At 40.2% G+C, this 21,909-nt stretch overlaps 1 protein-coding gene across 1 annotated transcript in view; it reads left to right on the plus strand.

Annotated features, from left to right (window-relative positions):
• The window catches only part of LOC133125949 (butyrophilin subfamily 1 member A1-like), a 28,631-nt gene extending 9,300 nt beyond the window's left edge, over nucleotides 1–19,331 (plus strand). The window contains exons 3-6 of the mRNA XM_061237697.1: nucleotides 15,489–15,557; nucleotides 16,159–16,512; nucleotides 18,709–18,990; nucleotides 19,309–19,331. Coding sequence (XP_061093681.1) covers nucleotides 15,491–15,557; nucleotides 16,159–16,512; nucleotides 18,709–18,990; nucleotides 19,309–19,331 — 726 coding nt within the window. The 5' untranslated portion in view covers nucleotides 15,489–15,490. The remainder of the gene's footprint in view (nucleotides 1–15,488; nucleotides 15,558–16,158; nucleotides 16,513–18,708; nucleotides 18,991–19,308) is intronic.
• The last annotated feature ends 2,578 nt before the right edge of the window (nucleotides 19,332–21,909 follow it).

Here is a 21,909-nt window from a genome sequence, read left to right on the forward strand (position 1 = left end):
CTCCATATTCATGGATTTTACAAAAGTTGACTATCCAGTCTGGCAGTCTTGGTGGGGATAAAACAGCAAATTCTGTTTATTCTCACCAAAACTTCATTTAGGGCCTTTAAAGAATTGTACAAATGTTTTATGTCTTTGTTTATGTTTTTTTGAGATTTGCAGCTGTGAAGACTCGTGAGTCGTGAGTGCAGCTGTTGAAAAACCTGATGTGATAGGCTAATGCCAGATTTGGATTCAGCACCCGAAAGTTAGCTAGAATCCGTTGAAAAACCCCATGCAAGAGAAATCGTGTTGACCATAACATAACGTAACATAACATAACATAACATAACATAACACGTAACGTAACGTAACGTAACGTAACATAACATAACATGTAACATACCGTACCGTACCGTACCGTAACGTAACGTAACGTAACGTACCGTAACGTACCGTAACGTACCGTAACGTACCGTAACGTAACGTAACGCAACGTAACGTAACGTAACGTAACGTAACGTAACGTAACGTGACATAAAACGTAACGTAACGTAACGTAACGTAACGTAACGTAACATAACATAACATAAAACGTAACGTAACGTAACGTAACGTAACGTAACGTACCGTACCGTAACGTACCGTAACGTAACGTAACGTAACGTAACATAAGATAACGTAACGTAACGTAACGTAACATAACATAACAAGGTAATGGTGAGAACAGGCCATTCAGCCCAGCAATGCTCGCCTTTTTCCTACCCCTAAATAAAATCTTACACCGTATCAAGCCTGCTCTTGAAAACCCCCAGTGTTTCTGCTTCCACTCCATGCGCTGGCAAACTATTCTACACATTGTGATCAATGCCTGGAACTGTGTGGATGTGCTACCAATTTCTCCAGTTCCTCTGCAAAAGCTCATTCTATTTGTGCGGCATTAGTTCTATCTACTGGTTTTCCCAGAGTCATCTTAATTTCTTTGAATACACCACAATCTGTGTTCTTAATTTAAGCACTCATAGACTGAATTTCTCACTGACTCTCACAAACATTTGTTCATACATTGTCATTTGTCCATTGTGTTAATTTATTTAGAATCCTGGTAATTTCATTCCCTGCACTGTATACCTGGGATAATTTCATTCCCTGCACTGTATACCTGGGATGTGCTTGGACTCCTTATTTCTGAGGTGTGTGACTGGAGAGTGAAAGAGTGAAAGAATGAACAAACTATTTAAAAATACCCATATATGTTTCAGATGAGTGTCAAAGCCGTCCATGGAGAGCTGCCTTTGCTGTCACTATGACTGCACTTATTCTCTTGGGCATCGTCCAGTGTGTGTTCATCCATCGTTGGAAGAAAAGGTAAATTAAAAGTTGATCTTTAACATAAATAATATGAAGGTATGAATTGAAATAATGCTGTTAATGTCATTCTGAGAAGTCGGTTGGAAAAGGAATATGAGGAGATTAAATTAACTAGTTAAGGGTTTGGCTATTGGGGATAAAAGTATCTGAGTAACTAATTAAAGAGGTTTAATGTCAGGTTGGGGTGGTTTTGAACTTGATTTTGAACTCAACCTGTTTCGTAAATGTCTAGTTTTGTAAATGGATTGTGTTCTTAAAAATGTAAGCTCCTTAAATTATTCTGAATGTCTATAATAGTATCAGCTGCAGAACCAATCACAGCACAGAAGCAGAATAGATGTCTTTATTCAATGACAGGCAGATCAGGCAGGTCGAATGCAGGCAAACAGGGGCAACAGAGATAATCAAGAAGTGCGAGTGCGATTGTGTGTATTTGTGTGTGTGTGTGTTTGTGTATATATGTGTGTGTGCGTCTGTCTGTAGAATAGGGAATTGAGAAAAACTGCTCAAAGGAACAGTCCTGTACTTTGATCATGAGGCCAGTGATCTAGTATTTAATCAGACCTTTTACACACAACTGACTCTGAAACAGCACTTTTACACACAACTGACTCTGAAACAGCACTTTTACACACAACTGACTCTGAAACAGCACTTTTACACACAACTGACTCTGAAACAGCACTTTTACAACACTTACTTCTGTAAGCTGATGGAGAATCACAATATCATCCTCTGCAGAATGAAAACCCACCCTACTTCACTTATCAGCAATCTATACAAGCAATTTCTGTGTTTGTCCAGAATTTGATAATGATTGTGTACATGCAGGTGATCGTACATTTCACTGGGAGAATGTGGAAATTATTGAATTGAGTCTGTTTAAATAATTTAGTCCAGCATGTAATGTTCTTGTTGTTTTCTTCCACAGCCATCATCCTCCAGGGATATGAAATGAGACACACAGAGGAAGAAGCGGAAATATATAGATTTGAAAAGATATGATATGGGAGAACATTGAAATGAAATGCTAGATGTGTAATACAGAAGAATTAAACAGCTTCCCCCTTGTTGAAGGTGACAGCATCAGGTCTTCATGCAGGTGTGGTATACACCAAACAGCCTATGTGCTATAAACTGTATAAACATGTGTATGGACACTTATATTTAATTAAATGTAGGTGCACTTATATAATCAGATAATCATAAGCATTCACAAGTAAAACATTTTAATGAAAATGGAAGTCTTGTGAACTCATTGGGGGGTGCATTTGTTATTTAAATATCCTGGTGCATACTGGTCTATTGTAACAAAAATAAATACCTAAGACCAACTTCATATTGAAGAAATCGAGGCTGAATGAGACTTCTGTACAGTACTGTATATAGTGTGGCAGGTTTAAATAATAATCTGTAAATATCTGTAGATATTTATAATGGGGGTGGCATTGGCTCAGGAAGTAAGAGTTGGAGGGTTGCCGGTTCGATCCCCCCCTAGGTGAGACAAAGTGAGCGAGACACCCAACCCCCAGTTGCTCCTGGTGAGCCAGTTGGTGCCAGTATGGTGTGTGTGAGTTTGATATGCAGTGTTTTATATGACCTTGATATGCACTGTTTTATATGACCTTGATATGCAGTGTTTTATATGACCTTGATATGCAGTGTTTTATATGACCTTGATATGCACTGTTTTATATGAGCTTGATATGCACTGTTTTATATGAGCTTGATATGCACTGTTTTAAATGACCTTGATATGCACTGTTTTATATGACCTTGATATGCACTGTTTTATATGACCTTGATATGCACTGTTTTATATGAGTGTGATATGCACTGTTTTATATGAGCTTGATATGCAGTGTTTTATATGAGTGTGATATGCACTGTTTTATATGAGCTTGATATGCACTGTTTTATATGACCTTGATATGCACTGTTTTATATGACCTTGATATGCACTGTTTTACAGTGTTTTGTTTTTTACTTTGAATAAAAGCTTCTGCAGAATAAAATGTAATGTACTCTCAGTCTCAGTCTCATTTCTAAATAAAGTTTGGTACAGTGTGTGTGGGGTTTTAACATGCACACACTGACTGATGGGATGTTAATTGCTAAATTGTATCAGGCATTACACCTGTATGGAAGCATCTGCATTCAGTATGTTTCTCCACTGATAGCCTCAGGTTTATCTGTCCTCTGTCTCCCGTCTGTATCTATATGCATCCTGTGACTGAAACGGACTGTCACTGGGCTGCCAATCACCCGTCTGCTCGCTCATTCCTGTTTTCTGTCCTCCATCACACCGTCTCCACACCGTGTAGCAGTGACACGCTACTTCTGCCATATTGAGCTCCTCATCATTTTAGAAAGGGACCAAACAGTAAATCATCATCTCTACTGTTATAATGTTGCAAGAGCGACCATTGTGCACTGCCAAAGTGACAGGCTCTGTGGGGGCCATACCATCACTTCCAGGACTCCTTGTTCTTCTTTATGCTGAAGATAGTTCTTAATGACATTGGCTGTATGTTTGGGGTCGTTGTCCTGCTGCAGAATAAATTTGGGGCCACTCAGATGCCTCCCTGACGGTATTGCATGATGGATAAGTATCTGTCTGTACTTCTCAGCACTGAGGAGACCATCAATTCTGACCAAATCCCCAACTCCATTTGCAGAAATGCAGCCCCAAACTTGCAAGGAACCTCCACCATGCTTCACTGTTGCCTGCAGACACTTATTCTTGTACCACTCCCCAGCCCTTCGGCAAACATACTGCCTTATGCTACAGGCAAATTTCACATTTTCACCCATTAGTCCAGAAAAACCTGCTGCCATTTTTCTGCACCCCAGTTCCTGTGTTTTTGTGCATCGTTGAGTCACTTGGCCTTGTTTCCACGTCGGAGGTATGGCTTTTTGGCCACAATTCTTCTGACCAGACTTCTCTGCACAGTAGATGGGTGTACCTAGGTCCCACTGGTTTCTGCCAATTCTGAGCTGATGGCAATGCTGGATATCTTCTAATTGTGAAGGGAAGTAAGCATGATGTGTCTTTCATCTGCTGCACTAAGTACAGTCCTCAACGCTGCCCGTTTCTTTGTGCTTCTTCATCAGGGCTTGGACAGCGCATCTGGAAACCCCTGACTGCCTTGAAATTTCTGCCTGGGAGAGACCTTGCTGATGAACTGCCTTCTGTCTTGTTGCTGTGCTCAGTCTTGCCAGGATATATGACTTCTGACATTAAACTGTCTTCAGCAACTTCATCTTGGAAGCATGAGTTTGACTGTTCCTCACCCAGTTTTAACCCTCCTACACAGCCGTTTCAGTTAATGATGGTGTTTCAACCTACATATTAAATTGATGATCATTAGCTCCTGTTTGGTATAATTGGTTAATCACACACCTGACTATATGCCTACAAAATCCCTTTGTGCAAGTGTACCTAGAATAATTGATGCTGGTTTGTTGGCTAAGTGTGGTCACACCAAATATTGATTTGATTTAGATTTTTCTATAAACTATTAACATTTCTATTTTTGAAAGCATTGCAAGCTATTCCTTTTTTCACACTTGCCTAAAACCTTTGCACATTACTGTATGATCTCAGTTTTTCAGCAACAATATAACACGAGGGGATGGGGATGTTTATTTGTGCCAAAACCCAAACCCATGGACTGTAGATATGCTCTGAACACATGCATGACCCCAACAGTTCCTTTTCATAGTCTCCGTTAACGTTACCTAAGTTTACCATGATGGATGTTATCCGCATAGCTGAATGATTTCAAGAGGACGTAAATTAGACTGGCGATATAAATGTCTTTTTGAGCGGTCTCTTTTCACTTATAAAGGTTAGCTTAGACTCGCTAGCAAATAGAAAGCCTAGTTAACGTACATAACGTTAGCTAACTTAGCCTGCTATCCCATTGTATTTGCTTAACGTGAATACTAGCACCATCTTCTGATCGTAAAGTGCATCAACTTGCCTCCTGGTTGTAATTTCCGGAGGTGAACGACCGGGATAAGTTAGCCGAAGCTAATAATGCGGGTGTTCACCTTTTAAACGAAGTTTTCAACTAACGTTAGCCGACGTTGCGTATCCGACGTTGTTTTGACCGAAACGATCACATCTAATAAGTCTACTGCTGCACAGGAGGTGGGGAAAGGGAAGCAGTCCAGGAAGTGAAGGAATACCGATTGAAAACGCTGCAGCTGCATGAATAAGACTGAAATCCTGAATGAATCCGTGTCTGTGGCAGAAACACACCCGGACATGCTCCGCTGCTAACAGCTGCTAAATCTCCCCCTGGTCATGTGTCCCAGGGCTCCAGCCGGCCAATCAGATCAGGGCTATGCTCATAACTGACCAGTCACAGCGCACCAGCAGAAGGGTACAAGCGCTGATTAAATATGACCATCACGCTGGTGACAGGTGGGGATCGCGTGCACACAAACCAGTCTCACGAGCCATAATTCTGTCCCGCGTGAGTGCAGTTCATCATTTATAAATTATAGTTTCCTTTAAACCTCACTTCTACAGTGGAGCAGCAGTGGTTTTCAGTAGGCAAGGCAAGTTTATTTGTATAGCACATTTCATACACAGAGGCAATGTAATGTGCTTTACATAAGAACAGACAAAAAAAACAAAAACATAAAAAATAGTTCATAGTTAGACATAATTAGTTAATTTAAAGAATTAAATTAAGTAAGTAAGTGCAATTCATTACATTATTGGCATTTGGCAGACACTCTTATCCAGAGCAACATACAGTTGATTAGACTAAGCAGGAGACAATCCTCCCCTGGAGCAATGCAGGGTTGAGGGCCTTGCTCAAGGGCCCAACGGCTGTGTGGATCTAATTGTAGCTACACTGGGATTAGAACCACCGACCTTGCGTGTGCCACGTTGCGTTACCTTAACCACTATGCTACAGGCCACCCCAATTCAGTAATTCAGTAAGCTATCACAACAACAACTTTGTATGAATACTGGAATCATTCTGTGTAACAGGAAGTGAAGGCCTGGCATTCTAGTGGGCGTGGTTTGGGACCTCCAGCAATGGGATGTATTTCACACTTGAGGTGGTAGTCTCTAGAATTCTGTGAGAAAGACAAAAGGAAGGGAAACAGGTTGCCATCTGCTGGCAGTATAGTGCAGTACGTATGATGGTTTGGGAGTCTGGTGTTGTATAATGGTATAGTTTAGTGTAGTATAATGGTTAGGGCATATGGTATTTATAAAGGTGTAGCATAGTGTAGTATAATGGTTAGGGTGTATGGTATTGTATAATGGTGTAGTATAGTGTAGTATAATGGTTAGGGCATATGGTATTTATAAAGGTGTAGTATAGTGTAGTATAATGGTTAGGGCATATGGTATTTATAAAGGTGTAGCATAGTGTAGTATAATGGTTAGGGCGTATGGTATTGTATAATGGTGTCGTATAATGGTTAGGGCGTATGGTATTGTATAATGGTGTAGTATAGTGTTGTATAATGGTTAGGGCGTATGGTATTGTATAATGGTGTAGTATAGTGTAGTATAATGGTTAGGGCGTATGGTATTGTATAATGGTGTAGTATAGTGCTGTATAATGGTTAGGGCATATGGTATTGTATAATGGTGTAGTATAGTGCTGTATAACTCTTAGGCAGATGACCCTGTAATGTTATGGTTCTGTGTCCAATTCCCAGCTAGGTCAATGTGACTCTAACCTTCAGTAAGGCACCTATCTTGAATTTTATCCAGTGAAATTTTCCACTTGTATAACTAGGTTGTACATTTAAATAATATTTTGGTTGCTCTAGATAAGTGGTTCTTCTAAATGAAAAAAAAAAGAAAAAGAATCAAAATATGCCTTTTTTTGCTTTCACCAAATATTTGACTTCACTGTATATAGAGAAAGATGGAAGTTTGTCTATAGTAGAGGACTACATCTATGCTATGGTTACAATTTCACTTATAGTCTTTGAATAGCCCTGTAGGAATGACATGAATGTATTTACTGAAACTAGAACAAGAAATGTGAAATATGCCAGTGCTAGGAGTACAGTGGAGCAGGGTGCACCTCCATCTGATGGAGTGCAGAATGCAGGCAATGTGTTGCCTTTGACAAACAGTCTTGCCAACGGACAGACACTGATACAAGCATTTAAGGAATTTAAGGATGAATTATTACATTATTATAACTAAGCATTTGTATTACGTGTGGTATTTTGAGTGTGGTCCTGTGGCCGTGGAACTGCATGTGAAAGGAAAGGCGTCGAGTTTCCGTCCCATTTGAGGAATTGTACTCCGGAGAAAGCCATTTGATACGCGGGTTTTTACATTACATTACATTAATGGCATTTGGCAGACGCTCTTATCCAGAGCGACGTACAACAAAGTGCATATCCATAACCAGGGATAGGTGCACTAGAGGGAAGTACAATTTCAACTGCTACCTGTACAACAACGATAAGGACCAGGGCCTATTTGATTTTTTTTTTTTTTTTTTAGCCTTTCCCTCCCCCTGTACCTCTGCAGAGTAGTAAGTCCAGTCCACCATGTCTCTGAATGAAGTCTGCTTTCCACTGGAGAACCAGAACAGCCCATGAGAACCAGAACAGCCCAGCTGTATTACAAACTCAATTATTATGCTTCTCATTTCAACACGCACACATCAGCAGTATAAAAATAAGCCGAAACATCCGAAACATAACACCAACAGATGATGTATACTGCCAATCAAGTGCAGCCCCCCACCCAACACTCACCTGTTCAGCTAAACATGCATTCCCTTCAACAGAACACCCCTGTATCACCTGTTACTGAATAAGCCCCCAGTCCCAACTATTGTGTCAGTCAGAATAGACTTATCTGTGTCGTTGTGCAATGTCATGAATGAGCCGCCATAGGGCCCATTAGGATGTATTTTAGCAAGCTATTAATGCCATTCAAATACTGCCAGGTGCTCTACCTGCAACTTCTCTGTGCGGTTAATATTTATCTGTAGTTAACACCCTAACCCTTCAAAAACCACCAAATTTAATATAATGGAAGCCTCAACCGTATATGCAGGCCCATCATGACCTCAGTATTTCTTTATGCATGTGTGTGTGCGTGTGTGTGTGTGTGTTTGTGTGTGCATGTGCGTGTGTGTTTGTGTGTGCGTGTGTGTGTGTGATTGTGTGCATGTTCTCACCCCCTACTCGACCCAGCTCCTGGTCCAAGCGATGGTTCTATCCCACCTGGACTACTGCAATTCCCTCTTGGCTGGCTTCCCAGCGTCCGCCATCAGACCCCTCCAACTTATCCAGAATGCAGCAGCTTGTCTGGTCTTCAACCTTCCAAAATACTCACACGTCACCCCCCTGCTTACTTCCCTCCACTGGCTGCCTGTCATGGCTCACATCAAATTCAAAACATTGGTGCTAGCCTTCCAAGCAGTTAAGGGGTCTTCCCCAGTTTACCTTCAAAAAATCATCAGACCCTACACTCCTGCCAGACCTCTTCGTTCAGCCTCCACAGGCCGCTTGGCACCTCCCCCTCTCCGAACTTCCACCTCACGCTCACGACTACTGTCTGTTCTGGCTCCACGGTGGTGGAACGAACTCTCCGTTGAGGTCAGAACTGTAGAATCTCTCCCCACCTTCAAGCGCAAACTGAAGACACACCTCTTCAAGCAGCACCTCTCCCCATCCCTCCCTACCTCCCTGTGAACCTTAATAGTTGTCTTTGTGATTTACTTTGTGTTTCGGTAGTTTTAGTTGGCTGGTAAGCAGTATTTGGATAGTTAAGTTTGGTCACTTTTGCTTTGTTGTTTGTTTGTTTATTTGTTTGTTGAAAAGAAAAAGAAAAAAAAGATAGGCCCTGGTCCTTATCTTTGTTGTACGGGTAGCAGTTGAAATTGTACCTCCCTCTAGGGTCTTTCAGTGCGCTTATCCCTGGTTATGGGTATGCACGTCGCTCTGGATAAGAGCGTCTGCCAAATGGCAATAATGTAATGTAATGTAATGTGTGAGTTTGTGCGTGTGCACATGTGTGTGTGCATGTGTGTGTGAGTGTGTGTGCACATGTGTGAGTGTGTGTGAGTGTGTATGCATGTGTGTGTGTGTGTGTGTGTGAGTGTGTGCATGTGTGTGTGTGCGCATGTGCGTGCGTGTGTGTGTCTGTGTGAGGTCATGGTCTCAGCATTCTTCAAGCAAATCTTTCCATTTTCATTTAATTGTTCTTCCAAAACCCCCTACAGGGTAACTGGACTTACATAGTACTGCATGTGGTGAAACTTATGTAACTGCTGTTCATGTACACTGGATGTTTTTTTCTTTTTGCACCATTCTCTGCAAACTCTGGAGACTTGTGTGCGTGAAAATCCCAGATCAACAGTTTCTGAGATACTCAAACTACCTTGTCTGCCACCAACCATTAGAATTAGGGTTTGGGCTGCCATTAGCGTTAGGGTGGTAAGTAAGGTTAGGTAAAAAAAAAATTATTTCTTCAGTAAAAACAAACTGTACTGGAGCTGCATGAGAAAAAATCTTGTGGCAGTTTGAATATTTGCATGAAATATTTGCATGAACAAGCTGGTGCACACGTCTCCGTAACATACTCAGTGAGTGTATTTTCCTCTTCATAATGTGTGCCTAATGTGTACCTTTAAGAATCGACAAAGATTATCTACGACAGGTAAGGAGGCTGCATATTTGTTTAGTTTTACTGTTACCTATATATGTTCTGAGGTGATCAGGTTGAAAAATAATATAATTGCCGTTTTAATGCATGTGCTTCAGTAATCTGGCGGCCATTTTGAGTAACTAGCACTGGGTGTAGATTCCTGTTTAACAGTAGTGATGTCTCCTGATGAGGACTGTCACGATCGGGCGAGTTTTTAGGCAAACAGCGGTCGCTTGGAGAAGTGGTACTCAAACTTGGAAATGTTGTTGCTAAAATGATTAAAAGATTCAAAACTTTGGGCTTCAAATCAGACCCATAAACACTGTTCTGCAGTCCCTGCCCCCATCGAAGGGTATACACTATTATATCCAGTTATGGTGTTGCAGGCCTGAAAACGGCGCGGCGTGAGGTCAGGCACATTGGCTGATCAGGATTGATTGAGTTCACATGCTCACTCATCACAACTTATTACTCAGGACATAGATCCCACTCACCACCATATCTAGTTATTCAACATACAAGTAGACTATGAAGAAAACAAGAACTCTTTTAATGAAAAGGCAATATATTTAAATATATATGTTTTCTGTGCTTTGATACACTTCAAATGTTCCAATGTTTTCACCAAGACATTTGGCATAAGGAAACTGAAAATCCCTTAAACAGAACTTAAACTTATATTATTACCTGTAGCTCCTTGATGGCTAACGTCAAAATCATAATTGCACACGGTGCAAAACGCATGACTTGAGTCTATGAGGGGCATAGACTCGCTTCTTTTTAGATTTGCTTCCCTCTCTCTCTGTCAGTATCCTCATCTGACGTCATGTGTATTATTAACTGCAAGGCACACACATACACGAACACATCATCATCATCCTCGTGTTTTTCTTATTAGGCTACCACACGCACTTGCGTGAAAACACTTCGTACGCTGCTCATAAGAATCTCACATGCACGTGTAGTTTGGAAGGTCTTAACGCACAGTAGCCTATCGGTTGAGTGGATGGAAACGTCAGTAGGCTACCATAATTTTTCACTTTAGGCTATGCAATATTGTTTTGATATAGGTCTGGGTCAAATATCGAAACAAGCTGGGACAAATATTTCCTTCAGATAAGGCGGAACATTGGGTTTGAGCTATCACGTTTGGACGGCTGTCCTTGCTTTATTTTCCAGAAGTTGGCAGGCTTATTATAATGGACGCAATTCACAATTCCCATACGCTGCCCATTTACCTTTGAAACGGTGTTCCCTTGTAAAACCAGTCACAGTATTTAGATGGACTGAGAGGGATGAAAAACAATTTCGTTACTTTCGTTTTGACGGCTCCCCTGCTCTCCGCTTGTAGCCTATTTGAAGAGTTTAAAACTAGCGCTATGATTGGTCGAAGTCTTCTTTTCCCAACAGGTTGCTGCCCAATGCGGTTACACCCATAGACGAGTTGCCTAGTGCGCGAATGTACAGACAGTTTAACTCAAATTTTGAAGTGACAAATCGTAGCAGTGTAGTTTGGTGTCTAAATGCGTATCTGCTACGCAAAATGCGTAACGGTTGGCAGGTCTGGAAAAGCCATTGGATATCAATAAAAACAATAAAAGAACATGGAGCAAGTTTTTATTTATTTTTTATTTTTTATTTATTATGCAGACAATACAAACATACAAAATAATAAGTATACAAATACAATGTATACAGAACAATCACTGAGCCAACAAAAAACAAAGAAAAACAAGAAATACCAGGGGGGGAGGGGTGTTATACAAAAGGCATCAATACAATAAATTCAATCTACAAATAACTTAAAGTAAGTACAGACATTAATAGTTTTGGCAGCTTTCTTATTAAAATAATGTTTAATTAAACTAGTAAAATTTTCACATTCTTTGATAAAAACTAAAAAAAAGGGGCTTTTTTTTCATAAATTTGCATTTATGGATATGAAATTTGGCCAATAAAATAATCAAATTCATCAGGTGAAATTCCTTGTCCTTAGATCTATCATATACAGTAAAACCAAACAAAATGTTTTTTCCAAAATAAAGAAAAGTCACTATGAACATGATCTATCACAAATCTACAAAGATCTTTCCAGAACAACTTCACATGGTGACAGTGCCAAAATAAGTGGACCAACGTTTCAGGGCTTGTATCACAAAAAGAGCAGCTGACATCAATATCTTTCTTTAGTTTCCTCAGATAATGATTGGCTGGGTAATACTTACGTATAATTTTAAATGATACCTCTCTAATTTTATTTGTAAGCAAATACTTACAAAAACATTAATGAACCCTCAGGTTTGGCACCAAAAACAATTGCGTACTCCTTCTGGGATATAGGAATCAAATATAAATTAAAAAACTCCTGATATGATAATAGACATCCCTGAGAGTTGATCAATTGATTTACCAAAATGATGCGATTATCTAACCAATTTTTCAAAAATAAAGATCTGTATTTATACAAAATGTCTCTGTTGTTCCAAATATAATATCGGTGTGGGGAAAAGTTGTGTTTGTAAACCATTGACCAAGCCAATAACATTTGTCTATGGAAAGCAGACAATTTTGCTGGAATTTTTCCGGGATTGTAATTACATAATAACAAAAACTTAAGGCCACCAATGCTAGAGAAAATATCATTAGGAATAAAATTCCAAATTGAAGTGGGGTTTTTCAAAAAATGCTTAGCCCAGTTTATTTTAAAAGTATGGTTCGAAGTACAGAAATCTAAGAAATTAAGGCTACCATTTTCATAGGTATTCATGACTACTGATTTCCTTATATAATGAGTATGGTTCTTCCAGACAAAGTTAAAAAGCATTCGGTCAATATCCTTACAAATCCTGTTGTCAAGGTGAAGAGATAAAGAAGTATAGGAGAGTCTGGAGAGTCCCTCTGCTTTAGTAAGTAACACTCTGCCTTTCAAAGAAAGATCTCTTTGTAACCATTGATTCAGTTTAGTCCTAGCCTTCTCAATCACATGATTAAAGTAGAACATGGAGCAAAGTGTAAATGAAAACTAAGCTGAACCTACATCACTGAGGGCTGAGGGAACAGTCTGGGAGCTGGAAGAGCTGGTTCTCATGGGAGCACTGCTCTCAGAGCACATGGCTGTGGTTTATCTGCTGTGTGTCTGACTGGGAGTGGATGTGCCTGGGGGGCATTCTGTAGCAGTAATGAGGCTCAGCTGTATTTCTGTAAGGAGAAATATGAATCATAGGGGAGTTCCTAAATAATACCTCCTCAAAGAATTAAACCGGCAAACATAATGGTTTAGACATTGAAGATTTACACACAACACAATGTATGTTTGGGGCGGCCTGTAGCATAGTGGTTAGGGTAAATGACTGGGACACGCAAGGTCGGTGGTTCTAATCTTGATCAAGGGCCCTTAACCCTGCATTGCTCCAGGGGAGGATTGTCTCCTGCTTAGTCTAATCAACTGTAAGTCGCTCTGGATAAGAGCGTCTGCTAAATGCCAATAATGTAACGTAATGTGCCAAACGAGGTCTGAGGTGAATCAATAGGCACTGATTTGGTGAAAGGATGGACACCTGGAAACTAAATCTCACCATTTAGTAAAACAAATTAAGTGAATTGTAGCACCTCTAACTGAATTGAAAAGGATAGCTATACATCAGAGACCTAAAGGTTCTGAGCAGTAAAATGGAGAAGACTCAGAAGGAGATGTTGCTTTTGGAAAACAATAACAGCTGGCAGATTTATTGCACAATCTCTGCAACATAACATTCACAGAATTTATTTGAAAATACCCTAAATAAAATCGAGCTCTTTTGTTTAAAAAAAATAGAAAAAAAAAAAAAATGATCTTTGTTTTCTTTTTAAAAAGATTAGTGATTCAAACTACTCGGGTAGTAGAACAAAACACTTCTAAGTGTTCCTTATCTGAAATCCTGATGGGAATCAGCTCAATCACTCCACAGAATGAAGCCCAAAACAGCTGGCCACACCGCCTCCAAACCTTCGTCCTGTGAAAAGTCACTCACTGGGACAGGCTCGCCATCAAACTCAGTCTGGTATGGAACAAAACTAAATCCAGGATCAAACACTAATCTGCACGTAGCAGTACAGAAAAGATATAATCAGTTTCAATCATTTCTATTTCTTTTGAATATATGGTATATATCTTTTCTCAATATCTTAATTTATCTTAAACATATGAACTATAAATTATTACTTTTTAGCAACATGAAATGAATGCGTTATTTTTTTTACTCCATTAGTGCTTCGGTAAAACACATTCAAAACGCATTAACTTAACTAAATGACTCTTTTTTTTGTTGTTGTTGCCAAAACACAAGTAACAAAAAAAGATCAAAATATAATATGTAAACAATACTCTCACATCACTCCGATTGTTTTTTGTAATAGTATGTGATCGAAACACTTAACATGGTTCACTGATAATATCCCACTCATTGTAACTAGTGGGAGGTTAATGTGCCGGTTCAGACAACGGACACTCGGAAGAAAGAGCACGGTAAAAAAAAAAACAGCAGTACGATGCAGTACTTTAGTTTGAACAAAAACGCACTTTTCTACAATTCCTGGTAAGAATTGAACAATTATCTTTTCTACTTTTTTATTTGTTTTCGCCAGATGGTCTGGAGCTCTTCTTTGCTACTCCCTTAAAGGAATCTCTCACGACTGATTTGCGCATGTGCGCCCCTTGTGGCATCATGTGATTTGACATTCATTTTGTTAACCCTGACAGCATATCCTATGTGGGTTACAGAACGAATATGTGAACCTCCTTAGTGCTTCATTTCATCCGACACTGTTTCCACTCAACCATTCCAACCATAATCAACATTACGACATACAATAAAGTGCCAATCAGAACCAGGGACACGTACACTGAAGACCCTAGAGGGAAGTACTGTTCCAAGAGTGATAACATCGATAAAACTTTAACCCTTGTAGAAAAATTAAGATCAACTGACCAACAAGCAGCAATACCAAACTTTTGGCAACTAAGAGTAGACCACCAAGCATAGAACACTAAGAATAGACCACTAAGTGTAGAACACTAAGCGTAGAACACTAAGAGTAGAACACTAAGCATAGAACACTAAGCATAGAACACTAAGCGTAGAACACTAAGAATAGTAACATAATGAAATACAGGTGTGATCATTACAAACAGCATACACACAGCATACATGGATAATTATTACAGTGAGGTAAGGAGGGAAAGGTGCAGCATGGACAGGTGAGTCTTCACTCTGCATTTGAAGGAGGTCAACGACTCTGCTGTTCTGACCTTCACAGGAAGGTCATTCCACCACTGTGGGGCTGTTTGGTTGTATTAGCTCATATCACCAAACCAAAATCACAGGTCATAATATTAACCAAGTGTGAAGAAAAGCTTTTTCCCCTCACCCTGATCACTATGTGGCTCTATAATTTACACAGTGATTTACACAGTGATTTACACATGGGTTTGTGTCTCTTCCAGAGATGAAGGCTGATTGGTCAATGTGCCCGTATTTGATTCTCCTGATCCTCCACCAGACCTCCAGATCAGGTACAGAATATGCTCACTGCAATATGACACAGTGTACATCATACATCAGTAACATTGCATGGAATTAACTGCATTACAACTGGACCAGCTCCGCAAATGTGAACTACAGTGACTACAAACTGTGAAATAAGGATGAGCAGTTCCAGTTGTTATGGAGTACTGTGTTCTAGAGGATTAAACCTGAGGTTTAAATTCCAGCTATAAGCACACTGTAGATGACCCTTTAATTTCTGCTTGCTTTGTTTACACACTTAGATTAACATATCCCACCAGCACCCCCCAGTGAACATGGCCGTGAGCCTTCTGGATTTGGAGAAGACTTACAGTCAGTTGCCTGAGGTATAGTGCTGTGAGAAAGTATTCGCCCCTTACAGTTTTTCTATTTGGACAAAATGCAGGACCTGGATTTGAGTAGTGCAGGACTGCAGTGTTGGTCTGTAGCTGGTGCAGGACTGCAGTGTTGGTCTGTAGCTGGTCAGGACTGTAGTGTCAGTCTGTAGCTGGAGCAGGGCTGCAGTGTTGGTCTGTAGCTGGTGCAGGGCTGCAGTGTTGGTCTGTAGCTGGTCCAGCAGTAGTCTTAGTGTGTGCTCTTTCTCTGCAGAGATGTTCCAGCTTCTGGGTCCAGCTGGTCCTGTCATTGCTGTAGTTGGTGAAGATGTTGTCCTTCCCACTCACCTCAAACCCAACATAAGTGCAGAGGATATGCACATAGAGTGGTTCAGACCACAGAACAGAGACCCACTGGTGCATCTCTACCTTCTGGGAGAGAGCAGGAATGAGCACCAGAACCCATCGTACAGCGGAAGGACCACACTCTTCCCTGAGGAACTGAGGAAGGGCAATACGTCTCTGAGGCTGGGCAGGGTCCAGGTCTCTGATGAGGGGCAGTATTCATGTTACATTCAGTCCAAGTCTGACAATAATTACCGCATCATGGTTTCACTGGAAGTAAGAGGTCAGTACCTTTTTGGGGTTTTGAGGTTCAGAGATGCTCCCTTCACACTGTATGTTACAGAGATGGGGACTCACACTCAAGTCGCACACACACAGACTCCAGACTCGACTCGGACTCATCAAAAATAACTCAAAATAAGAGTCATGAACAATTTCACAACCAATCATTATTTTTCAATGATTTATATTCAAAATAATCCTTGGTTAAAACACAGACACAGACTCAGGGAAGCAGTGAAATGGCAATGAAGGGGCAGACAGAGCGTAATCCAAACAGGCAGGCAACAGTGAAAAAACCGGGTGGTCAGTCTAAACGGGGCAGAGGTACAGAAATCGTAATCCAAAGACAGTGTCCAAAGAGCAGGCAGGGGTCATGAACAAAGTATCCGGAACGGAACAGGTACGGGGAAGCTAGAACCAGGGTAGAACCAGGGTCGGGAACAGAAACACAGAAAGATGAACTCGCAACAAGGAACTGAACAGGACAGGTTTAAATAGACTAACTGATGAAACAGGTGAACTGAATGAGGACTGATATAAGGAGTGGGGCTCGATATGCAAGCAGGACAGAGTGATTTTGAATGTGACGTTATGTCGTGGACATTGACTCTTATTCCAGTGTCATACAAATATGGGCTGTATGTATTTTAGTTTCTAATAGACATCGGCATTAAAAGCTGTAGAACCCAAGTTTGGCATGTGCTGTAGTTGCACACGGTTTAGAAATGATTTATAATTGCACTATGCATTGGTTAATGGCATTCTATAGGATTCTAGCTAGGTTTTCTGATAGCATAATGTAGGCACAAAATCATAGCTCCCGATTTCTTGCAAAAAAATATCTAGAACTCATTTTCTTGAATGATTAACACTTACCTTTCATTTAAAAATAAAAAAAGTAAGAGTATCTTAAGAAACCGCAAGTATTTTCAACACTCTAATTCCACATTTACAAATAAAGTTATAATCATTATTAAGTCGCAGATGCAGATTAAGCCTAGTCCTAGGCTAAATTAAATGAGAGATTCTCCATACAAAGCTGCATTTAGTCAAGGATTGAGCTTAATCTGTGTCCATGTAACAGGCCCCTAGTTTGTTATTGATCCTCACCTTAAATTACAGGCCCATGTAATGTTTACATTATGTCACGTGAGTCACACGGTGTAGAATGGTTATTTATTTTATCTTATTTATGGATATATCAGTGAACCACCTCACCAGCCATCTTGAGGAAGGCTTTGCCAAAATGTTGGCTCAGGTGTGGTAGTTCATTGATATATGAATAAATGACATAACTTTCTTTTTTGTGTGTGCCCCTGATAATACTGTTTCTTCAGCTATCAGACATGTGATGCCATATACAAAATCTAAATTTCTGGTTTCTATATCTTCAACTAGCATAGCAATCGTGATTCATTTACTGTTTAGGCTACAGCATTCTGGAGACTTGAGGCTTGACTCAGACTCTAGCCCAGAGACTTGAGGCTTGACTCAGACTCTAGCCCAGAGACTTGAGGCTTGACTCGGACTCTAGCCCAGAGACTTGAGGCTTGACTCAGACTCTAGCCCAGAGACATGAGGCTTGACTCAGACTCTAGCCCAGAGACTTGAGGCTTGACTCAGACTCTAGCCCAGAGACTTGAGGCTTGACTCAGACTCTAGCCCAGAGACTTGAGGCTTGACTCAGACTCTAGCCCAGAGACTTGAGGCTTGACTCAGACTCTAGCCCAGAGACTTGAGGCTTGACTCAGACTCTAGCCCAGAGACTTGAGGCTTGACTCAGACTCTAGCCCAGAGACTTGAGGCTTGACTCAGACTCTAGCCCAGAGACTTGAGGCTTGACTCAGACTCTAGCCCAGAGACTTGAGGCTTGACTCGGACTCTAGCCCAGAGACTTGAGGCTTGACTCAGACTCTAGCCCAGAGACTTGAGGCTTGACTCAGACTCTAGCCCAGAGACTTGAGGATCGACTCGGACATGCGTTTGATGCTTTGTCTGGTATGCTAGTATGCTACAGAAAAGTCATTATAAACTTTCTTGACTTTTAAAAATGTTTGTTTTTTAAAAAGACTGTTTTACTTTATCAAAAATTATATTGAAGGATATTTTGGAAATGGATAAACATATGATGGCAAATGTAGATGAATGCAGAGACTATTAGATGATATAAGCTGTTACTTACATCCTATTTCTGCAGCTGTAGGAACTGAGCCAGTGATCTTCAGGGAAGCAGATGAAGAAGGGGAGGTTGGCCTGCTGTGTGAATCTAAAGGCTGGTATCCTCAGCCTGACCTCATCTGGCAGGACAGTGAGGGTCACAATCTCACCACTGAGAAACCCGAGATACTCAGGGACAGCCTGGGCCTCATTGTCATAAGAACACGTGTCGTCATAAAGAGAGAAGGCAGCAGCACATTCACCTGTCGAGTTCTGCAGCAGAAGCTCAATGATGAAAAGGTGACAGAGTTTTACCTCCATGGTGAGTAAGACCTTACAGAATCAAACAGCACACACTCCACAAAAAAATGTATTTCTTTCTTGCATGGATTTTGGAAACTGGTTTTGTCAAATTTTCAGCTGAGCTCGGATTTGCTCTATCAAATTAAGTTTTTGTGCTATCTGTATGCTCCATATTCATGGATTTTACCATACAGTAAAATTTTACCATACAGTCTGCAGTCTTGGTGGGGATAAAATAGCAAATTCTGTTTATTCTCACCAAAACCTCTTCATTCAGGGCCTTAAAAGAATTGTACAAATGTTTTATGTCTTTGTTTATGTTTTTTGTGATTTGCAGCTGTGAAGACTTGTGAGTCGTGAGTGTGGCTGTTCAGAAACCTGATGTGATAGGCTAATGCCAGATTTGGATTCAGCACCCGAAAGTTAGCTAGAATCCGTTGAAAAACCCCATGTTAGAGAAATCGTGTTGACCATAACATAACATAACATAACATAACATAACATAACATAACATAACATAACATACCATACCATACCATACCATAACATAACATAACATAACATAACATAACATAACAAGGTAATGGTGAGAACAGGCCTTCAGCCCAGCAATGCTCACCTTTTCCTGCCCCTAAGTGTACCTACCACCTAAATTGCCTATCAGCTAAATAAAATCTAACACCGTATCCAGCCTGCTCTTGAAAACCCCCAGTGTTTCTGCTTCCACTACATGTGCTGGCAAACTATTCCACACATTGTGATCAATGCCTGGAACTGTGTGGATGTGCCACCAATTTCTCCAATTCCTTTGCAAAAGCTCATTCTATTAGTGTGGCATTAGTTCTATCTACTGGTTTTCCCAGAGTCATCTTAATTTCTTTGAATTAACCACAATCTGTATTCTTAATCTAAGCACTCATCGACTGAATTTCTCACTGACTCTCACAAACATTTGTTCATACATTGTCATTTGTCCATTGTGTTAATTTATTTAGAATCCCGGTAATTTAATTCCCTGCACTGTATACCTGGGATAATTTAATTCCCTGCACTGTATACCTGGGATAATTTCATTCCCTGCACTATATACCTGGGATAATTTAATTCCCTGCACTGTATACCTGGGATAATTTCATTCCCTGCACTGTATACCTGGGATAATTTCATTCCCTGCACTGTATACCTGGGATAATTTCATTCCCTGCACTGTATACCTGGGATAATTTCATTCCCTGCACTGTATACCTGGGATGTGCTTGGACTCCTTATTTCTGAGGTGTGTGACTGGAGAGTGAAAGAGTGAAAGAATGAACAAACTATGTAAAAATACCCATATATGTTTCAGATGAGTGTCAAAGCCGTCCATGGAGAGTTGCCTTTGCTGTCACTATGACTGCACTTATTCTCTTGGGCATCGTCCAGTGTGTGTTCATCCATCGCTGGAAGAAAAGGTAAATGAAAAGTTGATCTTTAACGTAAATAATATGAAAGTATCAATTGAAATAAAGCTGTTAATGTCATTCTGAGAAGTCAGTTGGAAAAGGAATATGAGGAGATTAAATTAACTAGTAAAGGGTTTGGCTATTGGGGGACACTGTGAAGGTGATAAAAGTATCTAAGTAACTAATTAAAGAGGTTTAATGTCAGGTTGGGGTGGTTTTGAACTTGATTTTGAACTCAACTTGTTTCGTAAATATCTAGTTTTGTAAATGGATTGTGTTCTTAAAAATGTAAGCTCCTTAAATTATTCTGAATGTCTATAATAGTATCAGCTGCAGAACCAATCACAGCACAGAAGCAGAATAGATGTCTTTATTCAATGACAGGCAGATCAGGCAGGTCGAATGCATGCAAACAGGGGCAACAGAGATAATCAAGAAGTGCGAGTGCGAGTGTGTGTATATGTGTGTGTGTGTGTGTGTGTGTGTGTGTATATGTGTGTGTGTGTGTGTGTGAGAGTGTGAGTATGTGTGTGTGTATATGTGTATGTGTGTGTATATGTGTGTGCGTGTGAGTGTGTGTATATGTGTGAGTGTGTGTGTGCGTGTGAGTGTGAGTGTGCGTATATGTGAGTGTGTGTGTGTGTGTGTGTGTGTGTTTGTGTATATATGTGTGTGTGCGTCTGTCTGTAGAATAGGGAATTGAGGAAAACTGCTCAAAGGAACAGTCCTGTACTTTGATCATGAGGCCAGTGATCTAGTATTTAATCAGACCTTTTACACACAACTGACTCTGAAATAGCACTTTTACACACAACTGACTCTGAAACAGCACTTTTACACACAACTGACTCTGAAATAGCACTTTTACACACAACTGACTCTGAAATAGCACTTTTACACACAACTGACTCTGAAACAGCACTTTTACACACAACTGACTCTGAAACAGCACTTTTACAACACTTACTTCTGTAAGCTGATGGAGAATCACAATATCATCCTCTGCAGAATGAAAACTCATCCTACTTCACCTATCATCAGCAATCTATACAACCAATTTCTGTGTTTGTCCAGAATTTGAAAATTATTGTGTACATGCAGGTGATTGTACATTTCATTGGGAGATTGTGCAAATTATTTCATTGAGTCTGTTGAAGTAATTTAGTCCAGCATGTAATGTTCTTGTTGTTTTCTTCCACAGCCATCATCCTCCAGGGATATGAAATGAGACACACAGAGGAAGAAGCGGAAATATATAGATTTGAAAAGATATGATATGGGAGAACGGATTGAAATGAAATGCTAGATGTGTAATACAGAAGAATTAAACAGCTTCCCCCTTGTTGAACGTGACAGCATCAGGTCTTCATGCAGGTGTGGTATACACCAATCAGCCTATGTGCTATAAACTGTATAAACATGTGTATGGACACTTCATATTTAATTAAATGTAGGTGCACTTATATAAGCAGATAATCATAAGCATTCACAAGTAA

Source organism: Conger conger, chromosome 4 (genome assembly GCF_963514075.1).
Source record: "Conger conger chromosome 4, fConCon1.1, whole genome shotgun sequence".
Taxonomy (NCBI): domain Eukaryota; kingdom Metazoa; phylum Chordata; class Actinopteri; order Anguilliformes; family Congridae; genus Conger; species Conger conger.